General features: G+C 43.1%; 1 protein-coding gene across 2 annotated transcripts; it reads right to left on the reverse strand.

The window, feature by feature from the left end:
* Positions 1 to 1,195: 1,195 nt before the first annotated feature.
* LOC118284092 (filensin) lies at positions 1,196 to 13,095 on the reverse strand. Of its 2 annotated transcripts, none has more exons than XM_035606732.2 (8): positions 9,961 to 13,095; positions 8,817 to 8,877; positions 8,317 to 8,412; positions 7,221 to 7,313; positions 4,431 to 4,538; positions 3,473 to 3,693; positions 2,999 to 3,090; positions 1,196 to 2,752 (listed from the first exon to the last, which is right to left on the reverse strand). In XM_035606732.2, the coding sequence occupies exons 1-8, from the start codon at positions 10,332 to 10,334 to the stop codon at positions 1,764 to 1,766; spliced, it is 2,034 nt and encodes a 677-aa protein (XP_035462625.1). In that variant the 5' UTR covers positions 10,335 to 13,095; the 3' UTR covers positions 1,196 to 1,763. The 2 variants fall into 2 exon arrangements, with proteins under 2 accessions (XP_035462625.1, XP_035462623.1); XM_035606730.2 differs by having other exon boundaries at positions 4,431 to 4,544; positions 9,961 to 13,094.
* Positions 13,096 to 13,354: the final 259 nt, after the last annotated feature.

A 13,354-nucleotide genomic window follows, 5' to 3' on the forward strand; every position in this document is an offset into this window, starting at 1 on the left:
CCCATCCTGCATTAATGAGTAGGGATAGTTACCTCCTGGCAAAATGTATTCTCTGCGAAAATCGAAGGAAACATGATTCATGAGGAAGGTAATTTCATTTTTACAGAAGCTTCCTTGTAATATCCCAGTAGAGACCAACCCTGATCTTGTTTGTTTAAAGTGGCTATAATGAGTAAATTCATGTAACGTGTAACATGTCACAGAATCTTTATTTGGTTCTTCTTTGGCCCCTCAGCTCTATATTTCAATGTTTTATGACTTTATGACTCACAGCTTCACTGGTTCACTCTCACTGCTCACAGAAGCATCACATCTGGGGGCTTCTGGCCATGGTTTTCAATGGAAAAGCTCCAAACCCCCACTACATACTATGAAAACAGTTTAGTAGGCAGATACCTCTAACTAATTAGAAGTTGAGCTAAAAGGAGAAACTCCACTCTAAAGAAATACTGCTTGGTATCGCTGAACGTGTAAGCGAGCAATTGTATGCCATATCAGCTTAAAAGTTGATGTCAATGAACATGTTTCCAGAGTGCGGTCTCCCGGCGGGTTCGAACCACCATCATAGGGGATTAATAATTATCTCAACCAATATCTAATTTCTCTCCAAACCACTTGATCCTAATATATTTATTATTCGGTGTGGGGTTCCATTCACTCTCCGCTGTTTTCCTCTAATTCACTTTTTTTGTCTTTCAATACTGAAAACCTATCCTGCTATAAGCAGCTTACCGTTTTCTAAGAAGGTCTGATATTGATTGGTTGGTTTTCCTAACAAATCTCCTCTGACGTGTGTTGCTCACGTCGCCTTTTATATTTGAGATCATATTTGTGTTTTCCTACCACCGTCTCTAAATATTTGTCCTTTCTGGAGACAGGTTGGATAACACTGAATGCAGAATATATTATCAACTACTCAAGGTTGCATTAAAAAAGAATGAGATTGCTATGAATGCTAAGAATTTGAAAGAACTCTAAACCGAAAGGGACACAGAAACAGGCATCTGTAACCTGCTAAAAACCAAACATAAATTAGCATTTTAAAAAGCCAATGAGTAATTGTTATAACGTAGCACATTTAATGTTTGTGTCCACACATACACATGCTTTTGTGGTTTTATGGATTATCAAGTAAGTGTGTGAGGTGCCTGGAAAACAGTGTCTGTCTACAACTACAACCAAACTGGACGAGGCATTTTGATGTTTGAATCTGTTTTATTGTTCAATATATCAAAGCAAATTATTACACAGCAAAAATTGTGCTGAGGGCAGGCAGTGGTATCGAATTGAACAAATGAGTTCAAAGGGGGGAGATGGAATTCTAAGACAGAGTTCAGAAGGGTGGCACAACTTGTCAGTTTTTTTTATTTGTTTTCCTTTGAATTTATATTGGTGGCATGGTGCATCATTTTGTTTAGTCGACCCAAGTTTTCAGACAGTAAAGGACTCAAAGCATGAGCATGGATGTATAGTCAAAACAACAACAGCAGTATTTGCGGAACCAGCCAAACGTATTCTGGAAGCAAGACCAGAGACTGCAAGCAAATGGAAGAGCATTGGATATCAGAGCAGGAATGTGTAGATGGTCTTTAAGCATGGTGGGTCTCCCTCAGGGACCAAATCACTGGTCTTCTTACAGTGGATTTGAGGAAGAGTATTTACATTGTCTGATACCAACATCAGTACTGTCTTCTTGTTAAAGGAGCAGGAACATGTTGGACCCTGGTGGCGTTTGCTGAGTCTTCATGTCGGGTGACGCGGTTTCAATGTTTCTTCTTGCTGGACTTCTCGATCATGGTCTCCACCACCATGGAAGTCTCCTCGTAACCTTTGATCTTGCGGCCGTTGGAGAACTTCTCCACAGACTCCACCACTTCGACCTTCTCATAGCTCAAGGCGTCTGGGGTGAAGCTGCCAGAGCTGGTGCTGGTGCTGGAACTGGAGCTGGAGCTGGTGCTGGCACCACGGGGCGCTGGCTTTGGAGTGGGCCCACTTGGGCCATTGTCATCCCTGTTCTTTTTCTTGGACTGATCGGCACCTGGGGTAGGGTCTGTGGGGCCAGAGCTTGGGCCAGTGGGTGGAGGGACTGGGCTTGGATCTTTGGAGCGAGGCTCTCCACTCTTATGCTTACCTTTACCGCCATTGTCTTTACCTCGTCCACCCTTATTATCATCCTTTCCTCCAGTATTTATGGGCAGCGTGGGACTGAGAGGCCTGGGGTCTGGCGTTGGCTGAGGAGGTGGAGGAGTGGGTGTGATGCGTCCGTAAGGCTCATAGGGTGGCATCATTCCATCTCTGATAGTGACATAGATGTGGCCGGCTGATGGTGTAGATGTGCAGAAGCAGGGGTCAGGGTAACTGCCGTCACCGGTGACAAGGACATAGCGACCTTTGGTGTAAAAGTCAGCGATGGGCTCAGGCTTCTTATACTTCCTCATTCTGTCTCTGACAATGTTACACAGAGTGTCAAAGGCTTTGCTGATCTGAGCTCCATCTGGGACATCCTGTGGAGACACTCCTGTGAGAACAGGCCTCTGCTCTTGTCTCTTCACCCTTTCCTCCTGCACATCCTCAGAGGGGAACCCCTTTGCTTCATCTTCTGGAGCCTCCCCATGGGCTCCCCCGCTCCTCTCCTCCTGGCCACTGTCTATCACATCTTTCGGGGTCAGCTCTTTCTTCTTCAGGACCTTCTTGGCCAGGAACTTCTGGCGGGGCTTGATGTTGGTGATGTCTTGGATTGCCTGGGTGATATCTGGACACAAATTAGGTCAAAAGTTCAAGAGCTAGAACTGCTGAACTTGGAAGAGATCAAAACTGCACCAGTGTACCAAAATGCACTAGGCCACTAAAGACAATAAATACAGTTTTTATTGACTTCATTAACTTTGCGCAACTGAAAAGAGAGATAATAGCTCTCTCTGACAATGGCAGCTGATTGTTGCACTCAGTGCTGTGTCTCTGAAAAAAACCAGCTGTGATGTGCTCACGGTGCCCTTACCTCTCCCCCGGCTTGATGCGGTGGGTGTGTGAGTGTAGCGGTAATTAGTGGTGAACAGGGTAATGGGTGTGCCAATTATCGCTGAATTCAACCTGCAAGAAAGAGAGCAGTGAAATGTCACTAATGCAACCTCCAAGTACCGAGCGGCTTTGCAACGCGAGGAAATCTGGTAAGGAAATCAATAATACATGTGTCTAAAAAAAAAGAGGAGACAACGGGCAACTTTGAATGAATCAGTTAATCTGATTTGGGGGTTCTAATGAACTGAGATGTCTTCCAAAGTTACATTCAAGAGCTTTAGATATTACTGCTTTTAGACAAAGTGGTGCCTATCAAGAGGTGCAACCACAAACCTGATGTGAGGAGAGGACCATGAAATATCATGAAAGATCATTTTAATGCCTGGCGGCCAGTCAAACAAGTGTATCTGTGTGTGTGTGTGTGTGTGTGTGTGTGTGTGTGTATGTGGCCTACCTGTTATCTTCATTCTCGATGATCCTCTTGTACCTCTCCAGCTCATTCTCAAGAGACGTCTGGTACATGGCCAGGTGGCGGCATTCACTGGTGAACTTCTCCAGGGACCGCTCAGCCTCCTCAATCTCCTTCCGCAGAGATTCAATTTGCTCGTTGTTCATCTGGATCTCGTCGTCATAACACTCCTGTGTGTTTTTGATGGCTTGCTCCAGTATTGTGGTCTGAAAGAAGAGACGGGGGCAGGGATTAATGATGGAATTCTGATTTAGCCCCATGAGGGAAAGTTCTCAATAATGTCAATAACAATGAAACAAAAGTGTAGTGTTGTTAATGAAAGTGAGAAATTAAGAGGAATGATAAAGGATAAGGATAATAAAAAAAGTAGATTTCTGAAAACGGTTTTTCAGAATACAAACCTAATTTATTGATGTAAAACAATGTGATTAGCAGCTAAGTGTGGTTAATGTATAATTGGAATGTGCTGCATTTCAATAAAATGAAGCAGTCCTGTGTTTCTCTAATTTCATGCAAGGAAACACCACCTTTTCATAACATGGTCATGGCTGACATCTAGTGGTGTTTCTCCCGCAACTACAATCTAGTTAGAAGTACCACAAGGAAGGCCTTGCTCAGTCAGCAGGTCATTACTTCATACATAAAAAAGTGAAAAAAGCAGAAAGGTAAAATTATAATTCCTGTCTATATCAAGAATCATTATTTCGCATTTAAACAGAAACATAAAGTGTTGGCAAAATGCATCAGAATAAACGTGATTACTGATTTGCGTGTTTGACAAATAACAATTAAACAAATCTAATTGTATCGCAAATGATTGTTAGCTGTAAGCCCTACAAAATGTACAACTGTGTAAGTAATCTATAATGCAAAAACAAATACTAACTAATAATCTGCATACAATCTGTGTGAAACTTGTTGTCATGGTGACCGCGTGACCCACCTCAGTCTGTAGGCGTTGTTTCTGCGCCTGAAGCTGACAGAGGGCGCTCTTATATTCCTCCAGCTGACTCTGCAGCCCCGGCACTTTCCTCTGGGCCAGCAGCTTCTCCTGCTCCTTCACACAGTGAGAACAAATCGATGAGGGACACGCTGCGACGTGCACAGTGTCCATGAAGCATGAAGGTTACGCCACACTTGCTCGCACTTTGCTGGCAGTCAACGTCTGAAATGTAGCTTCACTGGTTCATTTTTGGGGGAGTTTAAGGGCACCAAAACAATTGTGTCCCGCATGGCAGCGATGTTTTATGTATGTCTTCACTATTCAATCTACTGAAAGTTTTGGGTTCAGTGCCCGCTACCGAGACATGTTGCAGTCATCAGACCTTCACTTGGTACACTCTTGTTAGTGATGGTTCTCAATATTTCAAATCATTTTTGAGTTCTATCGAGCCAATGCTGGCTTGCCTTTGTTTCTTCCAAGTTGACACATCGTAATCGACAAGTCCTCCAACTTGAATGACAATAAACACTGCCTGTCTCTCCTCTCAGATACGAACCATGGTAAGCAGACGTACACGACCTGTGGGTGTAAAGATGTGGTGACGGTGTCAGGAGAATAGGGGTGCGGTACAATTGTCCTTCCTATCTACTATTCCTTGACCTCAGTGCAAAACGTCATGAGGTCAAGGAAAGGTGTAAAGGAGGACTCATAGGACTTAGGAAAAGCAGACAGCGCTGCTCAGAGAATCCGACTCGACTTTCACTCTACTACGTCATCACGCGATGTCGAATGTTATTGACGTGCATCTGCCGTGGTGAAACTACAAATTTTCCAAAGATGAACTACAGGAAAGGCAGCGGCTCCATCATCATGTTTCAGTATGTTTTACCACCTGATGTTAATGCTTCATATGTAACTGTAATGTACATGATGACCTGCGTCCCTTCTGGGTCATATTCATAGTCCTACTTCTTTTACTTCGGATTAAATCATTCATGTTTGTGCATGGCGCGTCACGTTAAATCATGTGCCGCAATGAATTGTGGGGTGTCTATTTTTCCTTTCCTTTCGCATAGGGAAGTCCAGGGTGCGGTCGAATTTACCTTCCTATCTACTATTCCTATCTTCTATTCCTTGACCTCAGTGGAAAAAGTCATGAGGTCAAGGAAAAGTGTAAAGGAGGACTAATTGAACTTAAGAAAAGCCAACAGCGCTGCTCAGAGAATCCGATTTGACTTTCACTATACTCCTTCATCATGCGACGGTAGATGTTATTGACATGCGTCTGCCGTGGTGAAACTACAAATTCCCGATGATGGACTACAAAAAAAACGCAGCGGCTTCATCCATCATTTTCACCCCCAGTGTACCCTAAGCTGAAGGAGATAGGAAAGGAAGCTATGGGTACGGTCGAATTGTCAAATTAGCTTAGGAAGCTTCATAATCTCGAAGTATTTGATCAGCAGCCATCCTATTCTCAGATCGGGGTTGGTCGGAAACCCATGAAAAAATAGTATGCCATTAAATTGTGGGACACAGCAGTGCTCTGAGTACTTCTTCATCTGTTTTGAAAATGTACATAGGCAGGAAAATGAATAACTATGAATTGTCACGGTAAACAGACCGGAAAAAGACAAGCAGCTTTATTTTGAAACCGAAGAATGAAACAAAGCCTAGTGCATGTAGTCCATAATATCGGCCATCACATGATGACGTACTAAGTCCTATCAGTCCTCCTTTACACCTTTCCTTGACCTCGTGTCAATTTCCAATGAGGTCAAGGAAAAATAGATAGGAAGGACAATTTGACCGCACCCCTAGTGTGTGTGTGTGTGTGTGTTTGTGTGTGTGCTTGTGTGTGTGTGTGCGTGTGTGCGTGTGTGTGTGTGTGTGTCTGTAGGTGCAGCAGTGGGCGTGGCGTCTTCTCTGGGGCCTGTAATAATTCCTTTTTCTCCTGATCCTTGCCTTAGCTCAGCCCGCCTGCCTTTTTTTTATACACCAAATATATCTATATGACTGGAATTAATCTTTAAACATAGGTTAGTGCATTTATGCTATATTTTTTTAAATAGTTTTTCTTACAATGTATTACAACTGCTTAAAACCTTTAATTATGTGCAGAGTGATGGTTTAAGACGAAAACATTTGACGAGGAATGTTTTGAAATGTTAGCTACAATATTGTGTGTTGGTCCTGTGGTCATTTATAATTTTCTTTTAAGTCACTTGAGAAGACTGACAAGTATAAATAAGACCATAAAGATTATTCTCCAGTTCTCTTAAACTTAACATTAATATTTTTCTTCCTCTCCAACAAAAAAAAAAATCTAATTCAAAATTTTGTTGATGCTGGTAATTGATGTTAGAGAGTGGCGTCTATCATATATTGGTCATATATCAAATATGTTGGCTTGTAAAGCCCAAAGCATTTAATGCAGGATATCCAAACTCAAACCTTCCAGTGACCCGTTCGCCCTTCAGAAATCTCATTGTTCCTTTAATTTGTCACTCAAACACACGCACACACAAAATAATGAGGGAGAAAAACAACCAGGCTCAGGCAACCAATTGGAAACAGAAGTCAGTAACCTCATCAACCCCAGACACGTAGCCAGGGCTGACACACATGCAAACACCATCTTCGTGCCTGGGGGGCGGCAGCACACACGCACACGCACACGCACACACACACACACACACACACACACACACACACACACACACACACACACACACACACACACACACACACACACACACACACACACAGTGAAAGCATTGGTGACCTCACCTCAGAGATGCCCACTGACACATTGGGACCAAGGGGAAGTGTCTGGTTGATCTGCTGCAAAATGTTGACATAAGTCTGGATCTCTGCGAGGTTCTGTGTAGAGGAAGATCACATGTAAGACACACACCTCAGCAAAAGGAAGACTGCCCCTAATGTATTCCACTGTGCAAACCTGAGCTGCTCACAAACCTCTTGCTTAAATACAATGCACGTCTTACTGAGGATCAAAGGCCGTTCATTTATTGGAAAAAAAAAAATTGTCTCTGTATGTTGCTGCGATACGTTGGCAACCTGTCCAGGGTGTACCCCGCCTCTCGCATACCCATTGCTTTGAAGCAAAGATCTTTTTATTTTCGTTTTTTTTAATTTGGACTCAAAAGGCAGATTCAGTAATAAAGAGCACATATATTTTCTCTCCATAGAGAAATTTCAAATCTCAGGCGAACAAGCCTAATATTCATGTGCAGCGACTTCCTATTCTTTCCCACGTAATATGGTAAGAGCAGTGCGCTTTGATATGCTATCTCAATATTCCAGAGTCACGGATTTATTCATTGTGAAAAGCTGCCCTGGGTGAAATGTGAAAAAAAAAAGAGAGAAATTGCCCAGGCATGAAAGTCTACGAACGCTACTCCTGTTTTCTTTTGTCTCCGCCTTTGTGTTGCACCTTCGAGTCTTTTGTAATGCAGTAAGAGTAATATTCCTGTCATATGACAGTGCCTGTGAACAACAGTGTAACAGTGTTACAGTTTCTCTGCAATGCTCTGCAATGCTTCCCTCGCTCACATCACAGTGACGAGGAAAGCAGGCTTTCCCTGTCATTTCTGTATGTATCTATCCCTGGCATCAATACATACGGTTTCCTGTACACAATAAGGCCCACAAAACTGCCCCCTTGGCCACAGGCAAAAAAAAAGAAAGAAAAAGATTTCTGATATAGTCCTATGTTTGCCATTGGACAAAGTCCTGGCAGCGACAATATTTTGCAGGGTCATGTGTCATCATGAGGAGCTTTGTTATCGTGCACTCACAAGTTGCACAATTTGTTAGTTTACTTCCCAGATCACGTTTTTCATCGACCTCTAGGGCCACTGACCTTCTTGTGTCTATCTCTGGTGGAGTTAACGTCATCCTGCAGGAACTGGGATTGGATTTGGTACTCCAGGTTTCTCAGCAGAGCACTGTCGGCCTCCTGTGAGAAGAGAAGAGAAGAGACGAGAAGAGCAGACCAACAATAGGGAACAATAGGGGAACTAGTGTGAAGTGTAATGAGTTTAACAGAAGCCAACGAGAGAACTGAAATGACATAATGATATACTTCAGTTTTCCATGATTCAAAAGATAATATTGACAAGCGAAAACCATGTAGGATCTCCTTTTCCACATTTAAATTGAAAATTACAATCCATTTTCTTTGTGCGAAGTTACTGAAATCACCATGTTCAAATACTGTTTTCCGTCTCTCGGTTCACACGCACAGGGTTTTTTTCTGAATTTAAAATATTGCATAGTTCTGATGCAGTATTATCAAAATGCTGTCTATCCAATTTTGTTGGTATGATTGCATATACAAATTTAATTCCATCCGTACGATACCTTGTTTAACTGTTCCAGCGTCCCGCGTAGCTGTTCTTGGTAATCACATTCGTTTCTATATCTGGAACATAAAACATCTTGATTATAATCAAGCCAACAATATAAAACGTAACAATGGGCCCTAATAAACTGATTGCACATATACAGCCTTTTGAGCTGTTTTTTTTAAGGACACTTTGTGATGTCTAATTGCACGTTCATGCTGTGTGCTCACACTGAGACTGCACAAATTAACGGACGCTTGTAACGTGTTGGAGCTATAGATCAGAACTACACATGGTGAAATTTGTCTCTCCTCCCCAACTGATATGGCCACAGTTGCTCATTACTTCTCAACTAATCAATAATATTGTACGTTTGTAGAGAGTTGTAATTAAAGGGTTGGCACACATTAATCACGGAAACATTTTCTCTCTATCTCTAAAGGTGTGTTGACCGAGCAGATGCTTTAGAGGGTCTCGTGTGTTTCGTGAAGCCATACTAAATAGCATTAAAGTTAATAGAATTGGCTTGTGGTGCTTACGGCGCGGTTTTCAATTTAAAAAAATATATATATTACTCCCGATTAAAAAAACAATACGTTCAATGGATTATCCTGAGGAAGATTCTTCTGGAATGAGAGGTGGCATTTGAATTTTGTCCGTCAAATGCTGACGTCACAAAATCAAGCGCCGCAAACGAAATCACATTCACTTCCATCGTGTTGAGCAGGAGGCAGAAATCTCTCTGGTGGAAAACCTGGGCAATTTGAATTGAATCTGTGTCAACATGAATATGAGTAATGGTAAATTAGCTTTTTATCCTTTTGGGTGTAATTTAATTGACCATAATATCAGTTCATTTTTGCTCACATTTTTGAAGTCTTGCCATGAAGGAATTCAGGATAAATTCATATTTTCCATGATTACCTTCCTGATTGTAACTATATGGAAATGTTATGACAGTCTTGGAAATCGACTTATTCTGTTACCTATATTACACAAGAAGTATCAATTTTGTGCTTTTTTACAACCAACATCTTCACTTTTCAACATTTTTTTTTTATGCTTCACCTCCTTTCAATTCTGATCTCTCCCCTTGATCGCTAAGGGGGAAAAGTTTGACCTTTGACACAGACGAGACCAAACGCTGCCCACTCTCTTACTTGCTGGTAAATTCATCTAGCATGCGGCAAGCGTCCTTCAGCTCTCGATCCAGCTTGGCCTGGTCGGAGGACAGCTCTCGGATGCGCTGCCTGTTGACGTCAGTCTGCTCCGTGAAGGCCTCCTCCAGGCCGCTGGCCTCTTCCATGCGCTGCAACGTCTCCAGCTGCTTGCGGAACACAGCGTTCCGCTGTTCCAGGACTCGTGCCCTGTTGATGTACCGGGCGAAGCGGCTGTTGAGCTCCTGGAGGCTCTCCCAGCCCTGGATGGCTGAGATGCCTGCGGAGGTTTCAGGGTCCTCGAGTTCCTCGTCAAAGACATCGGAGCGCTCATACTTCTCCTTGCGCACTTCGTGCAGGTAGCTGGTCTTGAACATGGTAGTGCGCTTGTCTCCCCCTGGGGCTGATGGTATCCCTGGAGTGCTCGGTCCCCTTCAGCACCTTTATTGTGTGAAAACTCCGGTGCTCACCCTTGGCTGTCTCATGCTAGACTAAACGCTGCACAGCATTGGCTGCCGGCGAAATAGCCCCCAAAACCTCCCCCTGGCCGTGGCCACGCGTGTAGCAAGCCTGGGGCCTTCCAGAGTGCATTGTTGCCTTTGTAGCGGAGATTAGAAAAGCCATTCGGTTGATGACAAAGCAAGAACCACAAATACAAACAATTCACTGGCCCGGGAAAGCACTGGGCTGTCACTCACCATTATTTCGGTTCTTAGTCAGCTGCTTTTTCTAGATGCCTGTTTAATATGGCAGGTTGGATGGTGGCCCACCGCAGGACAGAGGGGAAATTTCGCGCGGTGCAATTTGTGTGGACTGCGGAAAACAATTCCAGACTAAAGTGTTGACACACCGCGCTGTGCTGGAAAGTGGGAGACAATTTTTATCTACGCATTTTATATTATACTTTTTGATTAGCAGACGTTCCCAGTCACAAAGATTTATGGTCATGCAATGCAGAGAATGTTCAACATGGTATTAGTTTTGTCCACAGCCAAAATATGACGAAAGAACGACACTACGAGTAATGAACGTGGCACGATTGAAGTGATGAAACAAAATATTCGAAACAAGTTTCTATCTTTATAGCATTATGTTGTTTGTTTTTACCTATCAAACAGCAGAGCCCAATTTCAAATACTCAGTGGCAGAGGTTGTGTTACTGTGGGGGAAATAGCTCAGAAGCTGAAATATCTTTGCACTCTTATTACTTTAATAACAAGAAAGAGAGCCTGTAGTCGTTCTCACCAGGGTCATTTGGACATCTACCTTTCTTCATTTCCGTTTTTACTGTATATTTCCATTCTCCTTCACACATTCATTGTCATGTTTAGCAAAGATGAGAGCGAGACAGCGGTAGAAAGAATTAGGAAGAGACACAGGAGCTTCTGTTATGGCTCTCTCTCTCTCTCTCTCTCTCTCTCTGTGGGCTGTGGCACAAGGTCAGTGGAAATGTCCCTCTGGACAGATCCAGCAAGCTGTCTCAATGAAACACGCGTCAAATGGCTTCACATCAGCATTTCTGCATATTTTGGCCCCAGCAAAGCCCGTGGCTTGAGGACACACTGTGATAGATGAGCTGCAATAGGAAAATATACTGCAGAACAATAGCGTTAAAACAATGCTATATAGCTAATTTCTCTTTAGTTTTTTTTGTCATTAAGGTTTATTTGATGGAATCAATACTGTATCACTGTAGATAATAGAACTACATCTGTTCCTACCTACTTTTCCTAATCTCTGTGGAAATATAACTGATAAATTAGCCGATTGAAATTGCAATTGTAAAACAATTAACGATCTTCGAAAGTGCAATCTAAAAATTTGTCACAATCTTATACAGACATGTTTAAAAGACAAAACAATTCTCTGACCCATTTGAAATGACATGCAGTGTCAACACCTGCCATTTCCCACAGCAACGAATGTTGCTTCCAGCTAATAAGCTGAATCCCTCCAAGGAGGCTAAGCTCTGCCTGTGTGAATATCCTCATTTATGCAGACATCGGAAAAAGTGACTAATGCGCTAGATGCATACAATGCATATGAGTTTTTCATCATGTGTGTTTTGGCATGGCTCCTACAGAGTATCTATGTGACATTTCCACAATATGTCCTGATTACAGAGAAAAGGCGCATGTACCAGTTTCGCATATTACAAAATCATGTCACTCCCAAACCACTAGGCCAAAACCACGGCGCTAGTAGTAGTAGTATTATTAGTATTATCATGAACAATGGCATTGCATCAAGTGTCGGTATTTGTAAGAATTATTCTGATAGAGCTTAAAGCAAAGTACATACAACTGTTCTCTCTCTTGTGTCTCTCTATCTCTTCTCTCCCCCATTTCTCTCTTTTCACCCCAACCAATCGAGGGAGATGTTCGACCCACTTCTGAGTCTGGTCCTGCTAGAAATTTCTTCCTGTTAAAAGGAAGTCATTTTTTCCATCAGTCGCCTAGCGCTTGCTCATTTGGGGGGAACTGTAGCGTTTCTCTGTAATATTGTGAGGTCTCGACCTCACTATGTGAAGTGCCTTGAAATAATGTATGTTGTGATGTGGCGCTATACAAATCAAATTAAACTGAATTGAATTGAAAAGACAGGAGCACTTATCATGGCAGCACAAGAACAGGCGCTGAGCAAAAGGTCAATAGAGGCCGGGGTCTACCGCGCCAGACAGCAACCCAGGTGCAGGCTGTGCGAAGACGCCCCTGAGACCATCCAGCACATAACAGAGTTGTGTAAGATGTGGGCAGGGATGGTGTACATGGAACAGCATGATGAAGTGGCTGGCAAGATTGTACAGGAACCTGCCGAGTATGGGCTGGAAGCCCCCGGGATGAAATTGGAAGACAACTCCAAAAGTGGTTGAGAATGACCGAGATAAAAATGCTGTTGGACTTCAAGATCCGGACTGATCAAAATTGTGGTGGTGATCAAAAAAACAGCAGAAGAAGGCAGTCGTGGTGGATGCAGCAATCCCAAGCGACAGCAACATCGAGAAGAAGGAACATGAGAACCTTTGAAAATACCAAGGGCTGAAAAGAGGAGAAGATGTGGGGAATGAAGGCAACAGTGGTGCCAGTGGTGATGGGAGCACTTGGGGCTGTAACGCTGAGACTGGGAGAGTGGCTCCAGCAGATTCCTGGAACAACATCGGGGATCAACGTCCAGAAGTACGCACGCCTAGGAAGAGCTAAGATACTGTGCAGAACCCTCAGGCTCCCAGGCCTCTGGTGGAGGACCTGAGCTTAAAGGAGGAAACACATGACAGCTCACATGGGGCGAGAAAGAGAGAGAATATATATATATATATATATATATGGATTATGTTTTATTGTTGCTTATTCCCTGTAACATTCCCATCGATAAACTACTTCAGTGTCTGTTCACACTG

Source organism: Scophthalmus maximus, chromosome 10 (genome assembly GCF_022379125.1).
Source record: "Scophthalmus maximus strain ysfricsl-2021 chromosome 10, ASM2237912v1, whole genome shotgun sequence".
In the NCBI taxonomy this organism is placed as follows: domain Eukaryota; kingdom Metazoa; phylum Chordata; class Actinopteri; order Pleuronectiformes; family Scophthalmidae; genus Scophthalmus; species Scophthalmus maximus.